The 19,576-nt window shown below is 43.6% G+C and overlaps 1 protein-coding gene across 2 annotated transcripts in view; it reads right to left on the bottom strand.

Annotated features, from left to right (window-relative positions):
• The window catches only part of THSD4 (thrombospondin type 1 domain containing 4), a 549,832-nt gene that overhangs the window by 9,694 nt on the left and 520,562 nt on the right, over positions 1 to 19,576 (bottom strand). For both annotated transcript variants that reach the window (XM_047767202.1, XM_047767203.1), the window contains 4 exons: positions 12,825 to 12,954; positions 10,891 to 11,095; positions 10,182 to 10,355; positions 4,237 to 4,410 (listed from right to left, as the gene is read on the bottom strand). In XM_047767202.1, coding sequence (XP_047623158.1) covers positions 4,237 to 4,410; positions 10,182 to 10,355; positions 10,891 to 11,095; positions 12,825 to 12,954 — 683 coding nt within the window. The remainder of the gene's footprint in view (positions 1 to 4,236; positions 4,411 to 10,181; positions 10,356 to 10,890; positions 11,096 to 12,824; positions 12,955 to 19,576) is intronic.

The raw sequence follows: 19,576 nt of genomic DNA, 5'->3' as shown, positions 1-19,576 counted from the left end.
TAGAAAAATAAATAGAAAATACAAAATGAGGTGGCAGGAAAAAGTTCAAACATATAGGTAATTACAATAAACGTGGATGGTTAAAATTAAACTCTAAAAAATACAGAATTGCGGATTGGGTCAAAATAAAGATGAAAATACTCCTGCATTCGAAAGACATACCTTAAAAAATATGTCAGATGGGAGTTCCCTTCGTGGCTCAGTGAAAACGAATCTGACTAGCATCCATGAGGACATAGGTTTGATCCCTGGCCTCAGTCATTGGGTTAAGGATTTGGCATTGCTGTGAGCTGTGGTGTAGGTAGCAGATGTGGCTCAGATCCTGCGTTGCTGTGGCTTTTGGTATATGCTGGCAGCTACAGCTCTGATTCAACCCCTAGCCTGGGAACTTCTATATGCCACTGGTGCGGCTCTAAAAAGACAAAACAAAAGAAAACAAAAAACAAAACAATAACAACAACAAACAAACATAAAAAATTGACAGGTATATACCAGGTGAAAATCAACAACAAGAAAAAAGAACAATGCAACTATCAGATAAAATGTAATTCATGGAGGAAAGTGTAAAAGACAAAAAGTGATATTAAGAGGGATAAATGCTTCTGCTGAGGAGTAGCAACCATGCCTGTTTCTACACCTAAAGAATGCCTGCAGTTGTGCCTGGTGGATCACTGATCCAAGATCAGTGGAGAGTGCAGCTATATGCTCAGAGGTTAGAGAATAAATGTGATCCTGACACAGGGACCAACAAGAGTGCTGCTCTTAATGGTTAAAGATTATGCAAGATTCCCCCTCCCTGAACTAAGATGATCTAAGTGTGAAGTAGACCCAGAATTGACAGGGAGGGAAGAAAGCATCCAGGCATGAATAATAGACCTGGTAGAATATCTTCTGAGAAAGAGATGGGCTACTTTGCCTCCAAAGTAGAAAGACTCCCTAAGCCTGATAGGTCTCATTCTCTTGGGCTGGCTCGCTTCTCAGTAAGCCTCAACAGGACCACTGCTAGTGCCTGTGCTCACAGTTTCCCAGGGAGTCTCTTCATTTAAGTGTACATGAAAACTCCTGGGGAAGGATGCCATTTGGCTCAGCTTGGGTCATATGTCTGCCCTGCACTAATCACTGTGACTGGGCTAGTGGGGTGTTCAAGAGGTCAGCTCTCATTCAAACTATGTGTCTGGAAGGAAAATTTCTTTTCTTTTTTTGTGTGTCTTTTTTTTTTTTTTTGTCTTTTCTAGGGCAGCACCTGCGGCATATGGAGGTTCCCAGGCTAGCGGTCTAATCGGAGCTCAGAAACACCAGTTCCAAGCCACGTCTGCAACCTACACCACAGCTCATGGCAACACTGGATCGATCCTTAACCCACTGATCGAGGCCAGGGATTCAACCTGCATCGTCACTGTTCCTAGTTGGATTCATTAACCACTGAGCCATGATGGGAACTCCATTTTTTTTTTAGAACATTTCTTTTTATATTCTGAGGTCAGCTAATGCTTAAGACTTACTTTCAATAAATAAGCATGTTCTATTTCATTTTCTTTGGGGATGCTATCAAATTCCCAGCACAGGGAGATGACAGCAGGCTCTGATAGTCTCATAAATTCAGAACAAAAACCTTGCCCATAATCAATCACATCCTGACCCTTTGGATGACAAGGCAATAAATTTAATGTTTCTAATCTTAGCAGAAATAAATGCTGCCTTTACCAGGATTCCCAGTTCTCTGAGTAGGTCTGGAGGAAACAGGAGGCCCAAAGGCAAAAAAAAAAAAGGAAAAGAAAAGAAAAAAAAGACCCATATCCTGGCTCCCCCTCCTCTTCTGAGATTGATGGTCATGTGAGTTGAATTACACTGCTTATCTTTTCTGTGTGAAGGCTGTTGTGATCCCATATTACAATTTCACACGAAACTCCTCCCATTGCCTCAGTTTCCAAAGATATTTGGTGTAATTAGCATCTTATACAGTCCACTACTGAATTATCTTTGGCATTTAGGTCTTAGATGTTTTGCTACCAACTATGAGACAGAACATTGGCAGAAAAAGTAACACACATGGACAACAGGAAGCGAGTATTTATTACATACTTCCCACCTCCCAAGCAATGGGTGATCCCTTTACATACAGAAGTCCATGAAAACCCAATAACAACTCTCAGAAGTTGGTATTTATCCTTATATGCAGGTGAGGAAACTGGCTCAGAGATGTTAAATTACCTGCCCCAAGTCAGAGAACTAAGGGGGCGGAGAGCTGGGATTAGTTATCAAGCTTGTCTAACTCTGGTATCTACTCCAGTAGCATTGGAAGTACTTGAATTCTCTTTTTTTGAATTTTAAAAAGTATTTCACAGTTTGTACTATAAAACCGTTAAAGGAAATTTGAGAAGGAAACATCTCCCCATGTTTGAAGTGGTTGAGATAGGATTCATGTATTTTCATATCCTGTTTTTCACTTGCTGTTGTGTGTACTTTCTACATCTTCCATGGTTGTCGTTACCTCATATTTTATTGAGTTATCATAATCATATACCCTAATATCCCTAACCACCCTGATGTCACAAACATCTCTGTTGAAAAAGCTCCTTTTTTCTCCTGTTAATTATTTCCTTAAAATGAATCCCCAGGAGTGGGGTGACTGGGTGAAGGTGAATGAACATTTTTATGATTCTTGACTTTTATGGCCAAATTGCTTTCCAAAGAGGTTGTATCAATTTACAAGGACGAGGCACTCCATTTTTTTTTTTTTCAGGGTCTGTTTTTAAAGCTACTTAAAAGAAATAAAATTCTATATGGAGCCAGATAATGTGTAAATCATGATCATCAGCCAAAAAGATCTTTGGAGAACCAGCTGGCCCTGGGAGCCAAACGCTAAATAGCCCAAGAACTCAAAAAAAACAAAAACAAAAACAAAAACAAACAAAAACAAACATACCCAGTTGGTAATCACAACTGCGCAAAGAAAGACCAAAGAAAGAACGATCATAGGGGGTTTGTGTACTATTTTGGGACACTAGGGAAAAAGTTAATTGATCAATTAAGTTACTTTTTCTATTTCTGCTTCTTTTCCCTAGCTTTATTGAGATGTAATTGACAAATAAAATTGTAATATATTAAAAGTCTGCACATGATGATATGGTATACATATACGTTGTGAAAGGATTCTTTTAATCAAGTTAACACGCCCATGACCTCACACATCTACCTTTTTGGGTGTATGTGTAAGAACACTTAAGTTTTACTCTCTCAGTAAATTTCAATTACACAATTATTATTATTATTATACAGTATTATATATTATCTACTAAACTATAGTCACCATGTCATACGTGAGATCCCCAGAACTTAGCCATCATAAACTGAAAGTTTGAACCCTTTTATCAACTTCTCCCCATTTTCCCCACCCCCAGATCCTGGCACCCATCATTCTATTCTGTTTCTCTGAGTTTGACTTCTTTTCAGATTTCACATGTAAGTGGTACCACACGGTATTTGTCTATTTTTGTCTGGGTTATTTCACTTAGCACAATGGCCTCTGAATTCATCCATGTTCCTGAAAATGGCAGGATTTCCTTCTTTTTTAAAGGCTGAATATCATTCCATTGTAAACAAATACTGCATTTTCTTTATTCCTTCATCTGTCGACAGACACTTAGTATTTCCACACCTTGGCTATTGTGAATAATGCTTCTATGAACATGGGGGTGCAGATATTTCTCACAGATAATGATTTGCTTTCTGACAGATATATACCCAGAAGTGGGATTGGTGAATCACATCTATTTCTGCTTTTGACACTCAAATACAGACAAAACTGGCTTCATTGACAACAACGATAATAGCAGTAGAAGCTACAATTTGATGTGTGTTTAATTTATGTCAGGCACTGTATTTGTACACATAACTTCATTTCTTCTAAAAATAAACCTCATAAGATGCTTTTATTATCAGCATTTTGTAGACAAGGAAACTCTCCTGGACCATAAGTTTCCTCAGGATGGGGATATTTCTTTTGTTCTCTGATGTATCTCAAGGCTGAGAGGAGCACACAGTAGGTGCTAAATAAACCCTGATGACTGGATGAGGCTCCAAAAGCCTAAGTATCTTCTCTAGGGTCTCGGGTAGCACATGTGGGATTCAAAGCTGGTAACCCAGGATGCATAAAGTCCTGTCTCCTGACTCCTCTGCTAGGCTGATTCTCACCTGGAACAGACAGACACACTGGGTCTGGTTCCAGCCACTCACCTGACTCCAGCTCCCTGCGAACCACTCCACCTTGCCCGTGCAGGGCCCGTTGTCGCAGGGGGTGGCCTCGGCTGGCCGGTTGTTCCCACAGCCCTCCAGGGGTAGGCTGCTGACGTGGTTGGTCATGCACACCACCGAGCGCGTCCGCACGCCAGCCCCACACTCCGCCGAGCACTGCAAGACAGGATGGGCGCATCAGGGAGGAAGCATCCCTGCAGGATCTGAAGCCACTTCCTAAGGACACCCAGGAGGACGGGGCACCTCATTTCTCCACCCACTCTTTCCCCGGGAACCCCTGGCCATTTCCCATGCATGTTTTCCTCCATCATGGGAGAGCTGTAGGGCACCCTGTCTTAGACCTTTTGGGACCGCCTTCGTTCCAAATATCCCATCCGTCTTGTACTTGTCAGACTATCTGTTTTGGCTTGTGTTTGAAAATACACTTAGCAGCAGAAGAATGAAAGCATAAAAACTTGGGTACATGTCTGCCTGTCAGATGCTGAGTCTGGACTGGTCTGGGAAAGGATGGCTGAAGTCTGTCACTTGACATTGCTGACTGATACTAAGGCAGATGGTTCTAGTCCCTGAAGGCCACCACTCTGGGAGCACTGGGAGGCAGCCTGCTGTAAAGGGAGAGCTTGGCCTGGGAACTAGACACATCGACATTAATATTTCTATTCCTTGTGTGGCCTAGGGCCAGTGACCCAGTCCCTCACACCTTTGCCATGCTCACCTGATGGTTGGTACAGGGACACATTCCTGGCAGGAGGTCAGGTAGTGAATGATGCGCTCTGCATACAGCAGGTGCTCGAGAAATGGTATGAGAGGTTCTGAAGGTTCACCCTCACACTGAGATAGAAATGGAGGCTTGCAGGATAGGGGTAAGGGCTTCACTTAAAGCACATCACTGTCAGTGGTTTCTCTGCTATGATCACACTTTGTTCCCACCCAGGGGACAAAGTAAACCCCTTCCCAAGTCATACCCCAATGCACCTGGAGCATTTTTCGTCTGTCTTGAAATGGTTCAAAATGCTGCCTTATTTTGCTTCTCATCCTCTATTTTCAATTTCTGCACATCTTTGTCTCAGTATCCCCCAGATAACCTCATAGCCCACCTGTAAAACAAAGGAACACGACCTCCACCGCCAACCCCATTCCTCTTCCTGACTATCCAATGCATGTTCTAATTGCTACCTGGATTCTAAAGTTGACTATTCTTTTGCCATCCTCCTTCTGACGTCAAGCCAAACATCAGGGTGGGAAGATTCTAGTTTAACCACATTTCTCTGTCTTTCTGTCCGTGGTTCCCAGCACCACTGACATTCTTCCCAGATTTTCTAATTTGCTGGGCTTCCAGGTGCTGGGAAATCCATGCTGAAAATCCCTCTGACTCCGTCCCATTCCTACAAAAGTCACCCATGGATGTCCCCAGTTGGCACTAAAGGTTTCCTGTCATGTGGCCCCAGTCAACCCACTATTCTAGACTAATTTTCTTTTTCTTTTTTTTGGTCTTTTTAGGGCCACACCCTCGGCATATAGAGGTTCCCAGCTCCAATTAGGGGTCTAATTGGAGCTGAAGCCTCTGGCCTACACCACAGCCATAGCAATGTGGTATCTGAGCCACGTCTGTGACCTACACCACAGCTCATGGCAATGCTGGATCCTTAACCCACTGAGCAAGGCCAGGGATCGAAACTGCATCCTCATGGATGCTAGTCAGATTGGTTTCCGCTGAGCCACTATGGGAACTCCTAGACTAATTTTCCATTGTTCCATCCCATGCATGTCACGCTGAACAGAACCAGGGCTCACTAGCACCTGATCACATGAAATTCTTGCAGTGCCTTGTCTATGCTGTTCCTTCTGCCAGAAGCACTTTCCCTCCACCTGGACACATTGAAATCTGTTAAGGCTCAGCTCAAATGCTGTCTCTTCTGTGAAGACTTCTTTGATTGCCTGACTTAACATACTCTTTCCAGTCTCAAAATTCCCATGGCACTCTGTGTTCTGGTGTCTTTCTTTGTATTATAGTTATTAATGTCCTTTATTCCCCCTTGTAGAAGTAGGCTCAGAGCAGACAGGGACTATTGACTCATCCTTAATTCCTTCTCAGGTTGGTGCTTCACCCATGAGCAAATCCATGAATATCAGCTGAATAAGTAAATCTAGTTGTGGGCCCTTCTGCTGTCATTTCTTTTCTCTCATCAGCACCTTCCAATCCTGAGTGGCCCTTTAGAGCACAATTAACGCCCATTCTGAGTTTTTGCTGAGTTTTCTCTTAAAAACAGAGTTGATGTTTGGTTTCTACCATTTATAATCATTTATCTAAAATACTTAAGTATTAAAAGGTAATAGTTACTTATTAAAATAAGTAAAAGCAACATAATTTTAAGAAAATTTGAGAAAAGAAAAAAATACTCATAGCCCATTTTCCTTATCAAAATTTCTATTTTCTTTTCTGTGCATTGTTGTCTAGTCTTATAAAATCACAGCCCAGGTTAGGTCATCAAACATTTATATGACAGCTGCTGAGCTGGGCCTGACTCCTGGGCGGTACGGAGGGAGGAGGGGAAAGGAGAGGACTCTCTCGAGCAAAGAGCTTGTGGTGGGGGGTGGATTGGAACATGCCACCCCCAAATATACTGCTTTGGCATACTGATTATTTTGAGCTGAAGGAAACTGAGAAATAGCAGATGCAGGAAGGGCTTTCTGTCCTCCCCCTTCCTGCCTAAAAGCAGGATGTAAATTTCCTGTGGGAAATTTCCCCGAGTTACAAGAAGAAGAGGGCATTCTTACTACTGGTGATGGGGAGGTGATATCAAGATGGGTCTGTACAAACAAACCTTCCTAAAATAGCCCTTATCTTCCATTAATTTCTTATCCACTTTTCTACAAGGTACTGCCCCTAGAAGCCCAAACTCCTTCCTTTGCCTAATTATTTCTTCATAGTTTACCCCCTTTTGTTAAAATGGTTTAAGTCCTTGAGTCTGAGCATGTCCTTGGGATTTTTCAATTCTTTCCTAAGAAGCCCGCTGTGCCATGTGGAAGGAAAAAATTAATATAAAAAATGTGTATGCTTTTCTCCTGTTAATATGGCTTTTGTCAGCTTAATTTGTAGGCTTCCATGACGGAACCTAAGGAGGGGAGAATAAAAGTTTTTTTTTCCCTCTCCTATGGGCTCAGAACACTTCTCATGACCTAATGCTCTACCCGCATCATTAGAAAACTGAGCCAATGAATTAGGGCCTTAGATTTAAAAAAATCTTTTGTTACATGAAATGAAATATCCTAAGCTAAAGGATTTGTTGTCGTTGTTGTTTCAGCCTTGGATTATGTGGTCTCTTTCCTAACTTTAAGCCCTCAAGCTATTTGAATTCTTAGGAATACAAGGTAAATCTAACCTAAGTTATCTTTGTGTTTAAACTCTAAGAATATTTCCTTCTGTGTAATTTCCGGCTGACTTTCTAACTTGATTTTCTGCTTTCTAAATCGAATAATGTACATGTATCTGGGAAAGTTTCCCCATATCCTCAAGTGCTAAATTTAAAAGAATGTTAAGGACCAAGCTCCTACACCACAGCTGACGGCAATGCCGGATCCTTAATCCACTGGTCGAAGCCAGGGATCGAACCTGTGTCTTAATGGATGCTAGTCGGGTTCGTTAACTGCTGAACCATGATGGGAACTCTTTTTTTTTTTGTCTTTTTAAGTCCCCACCCTCAGCATATGGAAGTTCCCAGGCTAGGGGTTGAATTGGAGCTATAGCTGCTGGCCTACAACACAGCCATAGCAATGCAGGATCCCAGCCAAGTCTGCAACCTATACCATACCTCCTGGAAACACCGTATCCTTAACCAACTGAGTGAGGCCAGGGATTGAACCTGAGTCCTCATGGATACTGGTCAGATTCGCTACCCCTGAGCCATGACAGGAACTCTAGCTTTAATCTTATCTTCTTTCATCTTTCCTACTTGGGCTCATTAAATGGAGGCTGTGTTTCACTCACGCTTGGTATGTAAGAGGTGTTCAGAACATGTTTATTCCCAGTGGTAAGAACTGCCTACTTCAGAGTAAATCGTAACAAGGTCGTTTTTTTTTTTTGTCTTTTTGCTTTTTCTAGGGCTGCTCCCACGGCATATGGAGGTTCCCAGGCTAGGGGTCAAATCGGAGCTATAGCCACTGGCCTATGCCAGAGCCACAGCAACACCAGATCCTTAACCCACTGAGCAAGGCCAGGGATTGAACCTGCAACCTCATGGTTCCCAGTCGGATTCGTTAACCACTGAGCCACGACAGGAACTCCAAGGTTGATTTTTATTTCAAGCCACCATTCCAACGTGGAAGACGGCCATCAGCTGGTCATTCCTGGGGATGGAACTTTTTGAAAGGCTAACTGGTAGCTCAAAGGCCCACCCCATTGTGCCAATCTCTTCTAGTGGTTTCAAATGTGCTCTTCTTTCATTCTCAGTCTGCAGTGTTACAAATGAGGAAACTGAGGGTCAGAGAGCCCCAACTGGCTCAAATTCTAATCAGACATAAGTCCTTGGGGGAAATGATGCCAAAAACAACATGCCTTTCTTAAATCCCATTGCACCCTCTCCCCACCCATCTCTTCTAAAATTAGCATGAACACTCTGGAATGATAATCTATTCTGGGAGTGAAACAAAACTGCTTACTTAACATCTAGCACCAAACTTACATGGCTTAAAACATCTCTTCCAAAAAAGAACAAAAAAAATTCTCCAAACAGAAAAATACAGGACTCTTCCTTTGCTCTATGTAGAATTTTCAAAAAAGGATTCGATTTAACAACTACTTATGTTAAAATACAAAGCAAATTTACAGGAAAGAGAAATTTACAAGTTTTTACTGGGAGGGGGGAAATAAAATATAGGGGTTGGTTCAATTATAGTAGTCATATAATATTTTATTCTAATTGAAATATTATTTCCCTTTGGTCATGCTTTGAGGGTTCTGAATACCATTAAAATGTTTTAAAAAATACGTAAGTAAAAAAGCAAGCTACCAAATTACATATATGATTCATATCCTTAAAATATATATGAGTACAAAAAAGCTATAAATGTAAAGTATGTATGAAGAGAAAAAAGCTTGGCAGTATGGCTTAAATAAATCGTTATCTTCCAGTGAGGAGATCACAGGTATTCGTTTCTGATTTTTAAATATTTCTTATAACAGCTCATGTTACTTTATAACCAAAAAAAGAACATTATTTTAATAAGAATCCTTCCAATATGAAAATGAAAGTCTAGCACCATTCTTTTCATTCATTGGCTTACACTAAATTCACCAAGTATACTGTGAACACAAATGAATCCCAGGATAGCTAGAAACCCAGAAACACCAAAGAATTAACTGAGGGAAGTAGGCATTTTTAGCCTGGAGAAGGGGAAGGGGTCCCTCAAAATCTGCAGGGCTGTCACGTAAAGAGAGAACCCTCCAATTTTCTATATGGCACAGGTGGGAGTTGGCAAGAAATACTTTGGTTCAATGGAGAAGAAAACCTCCTGATACCATAAATGGGCTGTACAAGAATAGACATTAACTGTCCTGACACCCAGTGAAATTCTGATGAAGGAATCAGACCTATTCTACACCAGTTGCTCCCAAAATGTGGGGAAGGTGTGATGAAATTACTTTTTTTAGAATTTCATTATTTAATACTCATGTGGTATGGTAAGGAGAATTAAACAAACTCTTTCACACCCACTTCTCAATCTTAGAGGCCCTCCAAGATCTTCACATAAAGGTCGAAGGCCTATGAGCATTCACCTCTGGGCCTTTCCCCAAAGTTAGAAACTGCCTTGGGATTCTTAGCAAGCAATTTGACTCGCTACGTCAAATTAGTGACATGCAGCTCCTGCCTGGCAGCCCAGCAGCTTTGGTCCGCGAGTGCCCGCCCGTCTGCCGCCATCAAGCTCACCCTTTCGCTCCACTCAGTCAGGAACCAGCTCTTGGCGCAGGGTCCCATGTCGCAGTTCTCGATGTCATTGGGCCGGAGCTTCATGTTGCACTCCTCGTCATCGACCACATCCCCGATGTTGCTCACACACTTCACGTCCCGGGTCCTCTGCCCCACTCCACAGGGCACCGAGCACTAAAACATAGCAAGAACACGTCAGCACAACGGGCAGTGTCTGCTCTGAGGGCCCCTTCGTCACGGTGCCTGCATCCTTCCCCACCACCTAACAGAAGACTGGGCGAGACCCCTGGGTGGCCAGGCCTCCTGCTGCACCATGCCACCTGGGGAGGATCCTATCCCTGAAAACTCACACCCCTTCTCTTTAAGACCTTCTTGGATGTCTTGCCTACTTTGATCCTCTGGGCCTCAGTTCTGTCATCGGCAAAATGGGAGAGCAGGATGGGAAGGAGGAGTTGGCTCTAGCAGCTGTCGCTAGCCTACACTCCAGGGTGACACAGAGGAGAGGGGAGACCTGTGTGCACCCTGAAAGTCGGTCCCTAAATCTATCCAGCTACCAGGACATCCTGTGGTTTGCATAAAAGTCCCCCCCACAGAGTGGCTCCTCCTGGAGAACCCAGGATTTTCCCTAGTAAGTTCTCAAAAAGGGGCAGCGGGAGGGTGGAGGGGTTCTCAGAGGCGGAGCTCCAGAGCCAGCTGTCAGCCCACGTACCGAGGTCCAGTCTGTCCGGATCTGCCACTCGCTGCAGATCTTGAGCTGGCAAGTGCTGGTGGTCTCGGGCTTCTCCAGGTGCTGGCAGCGGTAAGGCTGCACCGTCAGGCTGCGGTTGGCATACACCTGGCGGCACAGAACCTGGCGGTGCTGCATGCCCAGGCCACAGGTTTTGCTGCACTCAGACCACTCCCCGATGTCCCAGCTGGCACAGGAACAGGAGAGTGAGAGGACTGGTCACTTCAGTCAACAGGAAGACAGAGTCTAGAGTTCCCATTGTAGCTGGGTGATAATAAACCTGGCTAGTATCCATGAGGGTATGGGTCTGATCCATGGCCCTGCTCAGTGGGTCAAGGGTCTGGTGTTGCCATGAGCTGTGGTGTAGGCCACAGACTCAGCTCAGATCCTGCATTGCTGTGGCTGTGGTGTAGGCTGGCAGCTATAGCTCCAATTCCACCCCTAGCCTGGGAACTTCCATATGCCGTGGGTGTGGCCCTAATAAGGCAAAAACAAACAAACAAACAAAACCCAAAACCAAAACCAAAAAAATGAAACCAGGGAGTTCCCATCATGGTGCAGCGGAAACGAATCCAACTAGGAACCATGAGGTTGCGGGTTCAATCCCTGGCCTTGCTCAGAGGGTTAAGGAACCAGCATTGCCATGAGCTGTGGTGGAGGTCACAGATGCGGCTCAGATCTGGTATTGCTGTGGCTGTGGTGTAGGCCAGCAGCTGTAGCTCCAATTAGACCCCTAGCCTGGGAACCTCCATATGCCTCGGCTGCAGCCCTAAAAAGCAAAAAACAAACAAACAAAAAACTCCAAAAAACAGGAAGATAGAGTCTCACACAGAAACATTAGAATGGTTATGGGTGATCCCCAGCCTAGAGCTGTGCCTGACAGTCTGCCCAAGGCCGTCTAACTCCAGAAAGGGTGCGACTCTGTCCCACACTCTAGTTACCAGTGATGAGGGCCCAGATTCCATAAAATTATAGAAAACGGAGAAGGTATAAATGATTTTTACCCAATAAGAAAAATAACTCCAAAGGTTAGTTTCGCTACCCTGTAGAACATTAACCCACTTTGGAACTAACTTAGAAATCTATTCCAATCTACTTTATTTTTCATTGAGTATTTACGTGTTAGTTTCAATATTCCCCTCTGTCACTCTGCTTTGTTATTTACTTGAATAAGACATCCACACATGTTCCTTATGTCTTTGGATGAGAATTATGCTTTCCCTTTTTAGGGCTCTCTCCCTTTGTTCTTGTGAGAGTGTCCTATCTACTCTTTAATAACCAACTCAAGACCTTTCCTGACTTCCCCTGGCAGATATATTTGACTTTCATTATTCTCACTCTGTACACAGCTCACCTGAGCACTGACCACACTGGATTGTAATTTGTTGTTTTCCTGACCAGGCTAAAACCTTAACTGCTCCAATTTACCAAAAGCTTCCTTGGAGGGTGCTAACCAGCTAAAGGCTATGAGCGCCTGTGTTAATCCTGAAAGACAAGTGTGCCTGCTAAACTGATTGCATTTTATGCACAGACCAAGTCTCATGTTTCTTTTCTTTCCTTTTTTCCCTTTTTAAGGCTGCACCCTGGGGCATATGGAAGTTCCCAGGGTAGGAGTCAAACTGGAGCTGCAGCCACAGCCGCAGCAACTCAGGATCCGAGCCATATCTGTGACCTACACTGCAGCTCGAAGCAACACCAGATCCTTAACCCACTGAGGGAGGCCAGGGATTGAACCCACATCCTCATGGCCACTATGTTGGGTTATTAACCTGCTGAGTCACAGCAGGAACTCCACATATTTCTAAATCAGATGTAGGTGGATTTAAAAATTAGATTCTATCTACTACTAGGGTCCTATGCACGAGCAATTAGAAGTAAGCTGTTAACAGGTGACAGAAACAGAGAAGCCCTCTTACAAGGCTGGGCAAGGGAAGATGTTGCAGGGCTCCTCCTCGGGGGTTGGCTTCATGCTTGAGTCACAGTAGCTCTCGGGAACCTCTTCGTGAGTGCTTCTGTGCACACAGCGAAAAATGGGGTACTGCGATCCTGCAAGAACAAGAAAATACTTGAATGCTGGGCTATAGGTGCAGATGTGCAGAGATCCAGGTGCTGATGAAGAGAAGCCTCGGAAACAGAACCATTCACACACTCCTCCATCCCTGAGTTGACATGTTCCTCCCGCATGAGGGCTTTCCTAGGCACCATCGAGCGCCAAGATGAGTAGGAATAGTTCCTGCCCTCAAAGACCTTATAATCTATTTGTGGACATGGTTTGAAGGTGTTCAAAGGCAGAGAAAAACAATTTTCATAAGAGTTCAAGACAACAAGAGAAATCACCTGGCAGGGAGTGATTATAAAATGAACATAAACAGTAACTTCATTTTTTTTTTTATTTTGTATTTTTAGGGCCGTACCTGCAGCATATGGAGGTTCTCAGACTAAGGGTTGAATCAGAGCTACAGCTGCCGGCCTATACCATAGCCACAGCAACATGGAATCTGAGTTGCATCTGCAACTTACACCACAGCTCATGGCAATGCTGGATCCTTAACCCACTGAGTAAGGCCAGGGATGGAACCCACAACCTCGTGTTTCCTAGTTGGATTCGTTTCTGCTGCACTACAATGGGAACTCCACAAATAGTAACTTCTTGAAGGTCTTCTGGAGGCAGCAAAGAGAAAAGGTCCCAGAGGGTCAAGGGGCATCACAGAGAGAGGGTTGGCTGTGGGTAGCTGTGTGCATATGTATGTTGGGGAAGGGGCTGTCCAGGTTGCTAAACTGGAACAAAAGTACATGGCATACTGGCCTGCAAGTGCCAGGTACATTGAAAAGGTAGGTTGGTGCAGAGAAGTAAGAAGATTCAAGAGAGGCTAGAAAAGCAGCTGGCTTCCCCTTTGTAAAACATTTTACACATCCCCCTGATAAAGTACTGATCCAATGGTATATTAGTTATTTGAGCTATACATCTGCCTCTGTGAGATGGTGAGGTTCTCAGGGAAAGGGCTTGTTCTTGTTCATCCCTGTGACCCCAGGACAGCAGTGTAGTAAGTGCTCAATAGAAGTTTGTGGAATGAATATTTTTCAGAGGTCTGACATTTATTTTTATTACTTTGCTAAAAAAATACTAAATGCCTCATATTTTTGGTTAACTTTAAATGCATAGCGTAGTGTTTCATACTTAACAGGGAATGACCTGTTTTGGAGAAAAAGTCAGAATTTAAGTACAACTTCTAGCTCTCACATTAAAAAAAAAAAAAAAAAGCCTATTCAATTCTGCTTGCCTTTCTCTGCTACCCCCTGGTGGCAGACTGAAGTATTACTAACAGTTGTTTACAAAATGAGAAACTGGCTAATGTGCAACCCAAGTGTCTGAAGAGTAAGATGCTTTTTCACCAATAACTGCCTACCAGCCCACCTCCACTCCCACCCTGCCCAATCTATTCCAGTACCTGACTCCTGCTGGGCAGAGCACTATCATTTAAAAATTTTTATTGGAGCATAGTTGACTTACAATGTTGTATTAGTTTCAGGTGTACAGCAAAGTGAATCTGTTACACATAAACATATATATCCATTCTTTTCCAGATGGTTCTCTTACATAGGTTATCATAGAATATTGAGTAAATTTCCATGTGCTATACAGTAGGTCCTTGTTAGTTATCTATTTTACATACAGTAATGTGTATATATTAATCCCAAACTCCCTAATTTATCCCTCTTCCTATGTTTCTCCTTTGGTAACCACATATTTGATTTCAAAATGTGTGAGTCTGCTTCTGTATTGTAAATAAGTTCTTTTGCATCATTTTAAAATAAGATTCCACATGAGTGATATCATATGATATTTGCCTTTTTCTGTCTGACTTACTTCACTTAGTATGGTAATCTCTAGGTCTATCCATGTTGCTGCAAATGGCATTTTTTCAGAACACTATCATTTATTCTGTAGTTCTGTCTCAGCTCTGTTGCTAAGTGACCAGACATTTAGTTTCTGAACTTCTAACTTGTTATGATTTTATTTTATTTTTGTCTTTTTCAGGGCCTCACCTGAGGCATATGGAGGTTCCCAGGCTAGGGGTTGAATTGGAGCTGCATCTGCCAGCCTACACCACAGCCACAGCAATGCAGGATCTGAGCTGAATCTGCAACCTACACCACTGCTCACGGCAATGCCAGATCCCCGATCCACTGATTGAGGTCAGGGATTGAACCCACATCCTCACGGATACTAGTTGGATTTGTTCCCGCTGTGCCACAATGGGAACTCCCAACTTGTTATAATTTTAATTGTAACTAGAGGAATAACTTTGAAAGTAAGTGTCTCTCAGTATTTCATCAGTCACAAAGTGTATCAATGCTTCTTTAAGCTGATCTTGTGTGACACACTCTGAGCCAGAGGGTAGTTCTTGTAAGAAATCTGACAGTTTGTAAGACAGCTTTCAATCAGAAACAACCATTTGCTTAAACTACTCTGGCAGTAAAAATTTACAATGCAGCTATAATTTGAGACCATTATTTAAAATAACATTCCAGTTAAGCATAATTAGTGACTGAGTAAAAAGCAGTACTAGCCTTAAAATTAATAGGAAGCAAAAATGTGGAATTAAATTTTGCTCAGCGACATATCTATTTTCATTAAGAAGAGATTTTTTTTAAATGAAATTCAACAAACATTAAGCACACTGTGCTGAGTTACAAAGAAGAATAAGATTCAGTTCCAGCTTGCAGGATACCCATTTGGATGAAGTTATTAAGGGATTAAGTAAAAATCTTATTATTTAGCCCATTCCTTCCCCTTCAGACCATGTGGGTTTAACTTCTCTTTTTGGTTTTTTCAGGGCCGCACCCGTGGCATATGGAGGTTCCCAGGCAAGGGGTCGAATCGGAGATGAATCCACCAGCCTACACCATAGCCACAGCAACGCAGGATCTGAGCCCACTGGGTGAGGCCAGGGATCAAAGCTGTGTCCTCACAGAATGCTAGTCAGATTCATTTCCGTTGAGCCACAATGGGAACTCCTAACTTTTCTACTTATAAGTCTGTGAATTAGGAAGCAAAAGTAACTACCCCAGTTGCTTGGCACTAATGAGGGGGAAATTGAATGTCTTTAGTTGAAAGGATAGAGGCTACCTTGGAATGCTCTGTGCCTTGGAGAAATGGATCCCGTTTAGGGCTGTGTGCATATAGCCACTGCCTGTCTTTCCCCACCTTCTACTGCCTTTATAGTACATTTGTCCATGGTTTAGATCCTGCATTTAGCTGAGGAAATAAATTCAGAGGCACTCCTTTTCTTCCTGATGGTGAGAAAACACTAGATCTATATTTCTTTTTTTTTTTCTTTGTCTTTTCTAGGGCCACGCCTGCGGCATATGGAGGTTCCCAGGCTAGGGGTCGAATCAGAGCCACAGCCACCGGCCTATGTCAGAGCCACAGCAACGTGGGAGCCGAGCCTTGTCTGCAACCTACACCACAGCTCATGGCAACACCGGATCCTTAACCCACTGAGCAAGGCCAGGGATTGAACCTGCAACCTCATGGTTCCTAGTTGGCTTCGTTAACCACCGAGCCACGATGGAAACTCCCAGATCTATATTTCTTGACTCCAATAACCAAAATGGTTTCTTTCTTTGGGTCAATTTATTTTTATTTTTTATTACTTTTGTCTTTTTGTCTTTTCTAGGGCCTCTTCCCGTGGCATATGGAGGTTCCCAGGCAAGGGGTCAAATCGGAGCTATAGCCACTGGCCTGCGCCACAGCCACAGCAACTCAGGATGTGAGCCACGTCTGCAACCTACACCACAGCTCACGGCAATGCCGGATCCTTAACCCACTGAACAAGGCCAGGGATTGAACCAGCAACCTCATAGTTCCTAGTTGGATTCGTTATCCACGGAGCCACAACGGGAAATCCCTCTTTGGGTCAATTTATATTTCTTCAGAAAGGGAGATTGTCACTCAAAATGGTACACAGACATCTCTTCATTGCCCAAGCATACCATGCAATTAGTCTTCCAATTGTTAGCAAGCAGGAATGGGATGGTGAGGTCAGGTGCTGGTTCTGCTTTGGGCAGTAGGAAAAATCTGGGATCAGTTTGGATGGGTTGTATGTTGAGTGTGCTGATCAATACAGAAGTTATGTTAGGTGGGAGAAGGGAACTGTACCACATTTAATCAGTGGATATTAAATGCGGTAAGCCAGTGGATTCAGGGGAGAGGCTAGAGGGCGGTGAGGCACTTTCGAGAGATGGACAAAATAAAGAGAAAGAAAAAATTAAATAACTCCAGTCTTGGAACTCTAGAGATCAGTTGAGCCAAGCTAGGAGATTGACAAGGCAGACAAAGGTCTGGGTGATGACTGGACAGAGTATGGGCCACCCTTGGTCACCAGTGACAGGGCCCCTCCCTGTTAGCATGTTCTCATGATGCTGAAATTTTAACCTGAGAGGCATAGAGATGTGTGGTCAATAAGTGCTACCAGGACAGAGTGGAGGAGTGGCTAGGAGGGACAAATGAGATCATGAGGCTAATGGTCTTGGGTTGTGCAGAAAAGAGATGGACAGCATCAGCAGACTTCGAATTTCTTGGTCTTGGCACACTCGTCACCACTGCTAACAGTGAGGTGAGTTAAACTGTTTGTGCATTCACATTGCCTCCCTGCTCTGCAGGTCTGAGGCCAGGAGCAAACCTTAGAGGGAGCAAAGAGGTCCCTCCATCCTGCCTGGTACAGAACAGAGATGTTGAATGACCATCCGGACGAGTGGGTGGCATCCATCCAGTGGGTAGCAAGCAGGAATGGGATGGTGAGGTCAGGTGCTGGTTCTGCTTTGGGCAGTAGGAAAAATCTGGGATCAGTTTGGATGGGTTGTATGTTGAGTGTGCTGATCAATACAGAAGTTATGTTAGGTGGGAGAAGGGAACTGTACCACATTTAATCAGTGGATATTAAATGCGGTAAGCCAGTGGATTCAGGGGAGAGGCTAGATGCCATCCATCGAGTGGGTGGCATTCACATTGCCTCCCTGCTCTGCAGGTCTGAGGCCAGGAGCAAACCTTAGAGGGAGCAAAGAGGTCCCTCCATCCTGCCTGGTACAGAACAGAGATGTCGAATGACCATCCGGACGAGTGGGTGGCATCCATCCAGTGAACCCGAGGCTGGGTGAGCAGCATGGAGGGTGAGCAGCAAATGGCCCATGCTCTTGTCCTTGTCCCATTGTGTCCACAATGCAGTGTCTTATGATCCACAAGGCCTGTCAATGCAAGGTTTCCAGATAGGCCTACATCTCATCCTACTGGGAAGGCTGGGCCAGGCCATCTTGAAAGACATGAAATGGAGGAGATTCTTCTACTCATGCCACCCTTGGTATCAAACCACACAATAACCATTTTTATCCTTTGTATAACTCTCCCTTTATTTCTCCTAGTTCTGAGTGTACCTGATTCCTTTGAAGGGCATCGCACCACTACCGAAATGGTAGAACCGTTCAGTAATAATTCATTCTGATCTTGGGTTCCTACATCAAGTGCATTTCACACTGCTTCCCTCTAGAGCATCATGGACAGATCCTTGCTAAACTTATGTTGGCCTTCTTGCATAATCATCTCTAGCTTTCTTCCTCTTTCAAGGTACATCTAACAGGCATTTAACTTTCCCTAGTAAGCTTATAAAAGAAATTGGTACAATGATTCTCCAGTTCACATTCTCTGCACAAGGATTAAGTGTAAGCTGGATAAGCCTCTATAAATCAGCACTCCAGTTATGAAGTCATCATGGAACCAGCAAAGGTTCCAGGCAGGAAGGGCTCCAGATCCCAAGAGGAACCAAAGACTTCAATTCAATTCTCCAAAGCCACTAAGTCAGCACTCTTATGCAAAAGATAAATGCTTTAGAGGTAGTTGTGAAAGATTCTTCTGTGTGTTGATTATGCCATTATTTTCACATTTTGTACCCTTAGACATAGGTCTCTTGAAGAAAAGGAAAAAAAAAAATCTCAAATCAATATGCTGGGGGTATCATAGATCCCCAGCTGCAGAAACTCCTTAGGGAGACAGCCTTTGTTTCTATGGTACCTTTCCTCAAATAGCTGTTTTAGGGTCACAAATAGCACTTTGCTACAAGTAGGAGGCTGTCATCATGCATATGAAGGAAATCATAACTACACAGTTATATGTATACTTGCAATGAGGGTCTAAGGCACCTGGAACAGACAAGCAGCATCAATTTCCGACCCAGGTGCAGAACATCGGATCAGGGTTTCTGGACATCACATTCACCTTAACTTTGGTGTTTTCAAGGACACTGGGATTAGAGTCCACATCACTGTCCAGGCTGATATTGATACTGACTCCTTTACACACAGCCAAGCTTTGCTTCAAGCCTATCACAACCCTGCTTTATTTACATTTCACCTCAACTCCCCCAAATCCTGTAGCTTGATCTTTTCTCTCCACTGGAAATATGCCCCCTGCTCCCTCTGGTGTGTGGTCCCCCTTGCTGCATAAACTGACTTTATTGGGCTACAGGCTTGTTCCTGGTGGTCTTAGTTGATGGGGTTAAGATAATGGGATGAATACAGGATTGAGAGTTTACTGAAGAGAAGGAAGGAAGCTGTGAGTGTTGGTATGCCAAAGCTAGCCAACTAACACTTCAAGCTCCTAAAGCAATTCCCA

This window comes from Phacochoerus africanus, chromosome 2 (assembly GCF_016906955.1).
Source record: "Phacochoerus africanus isolate WHEZ1 chromosome 2, ROS_Pafr_v1, whole genome shotgun sequence".
Lineage (NCBI taxonomy): Eukaryota > Metazoa > Chordata > Mammalia > Artiodactyla > Suidae > Phacochoerus > Phacochoerus africanus.
This window is presented reverse-complemented; position numbering and strand designations above follow the sequence as displayed.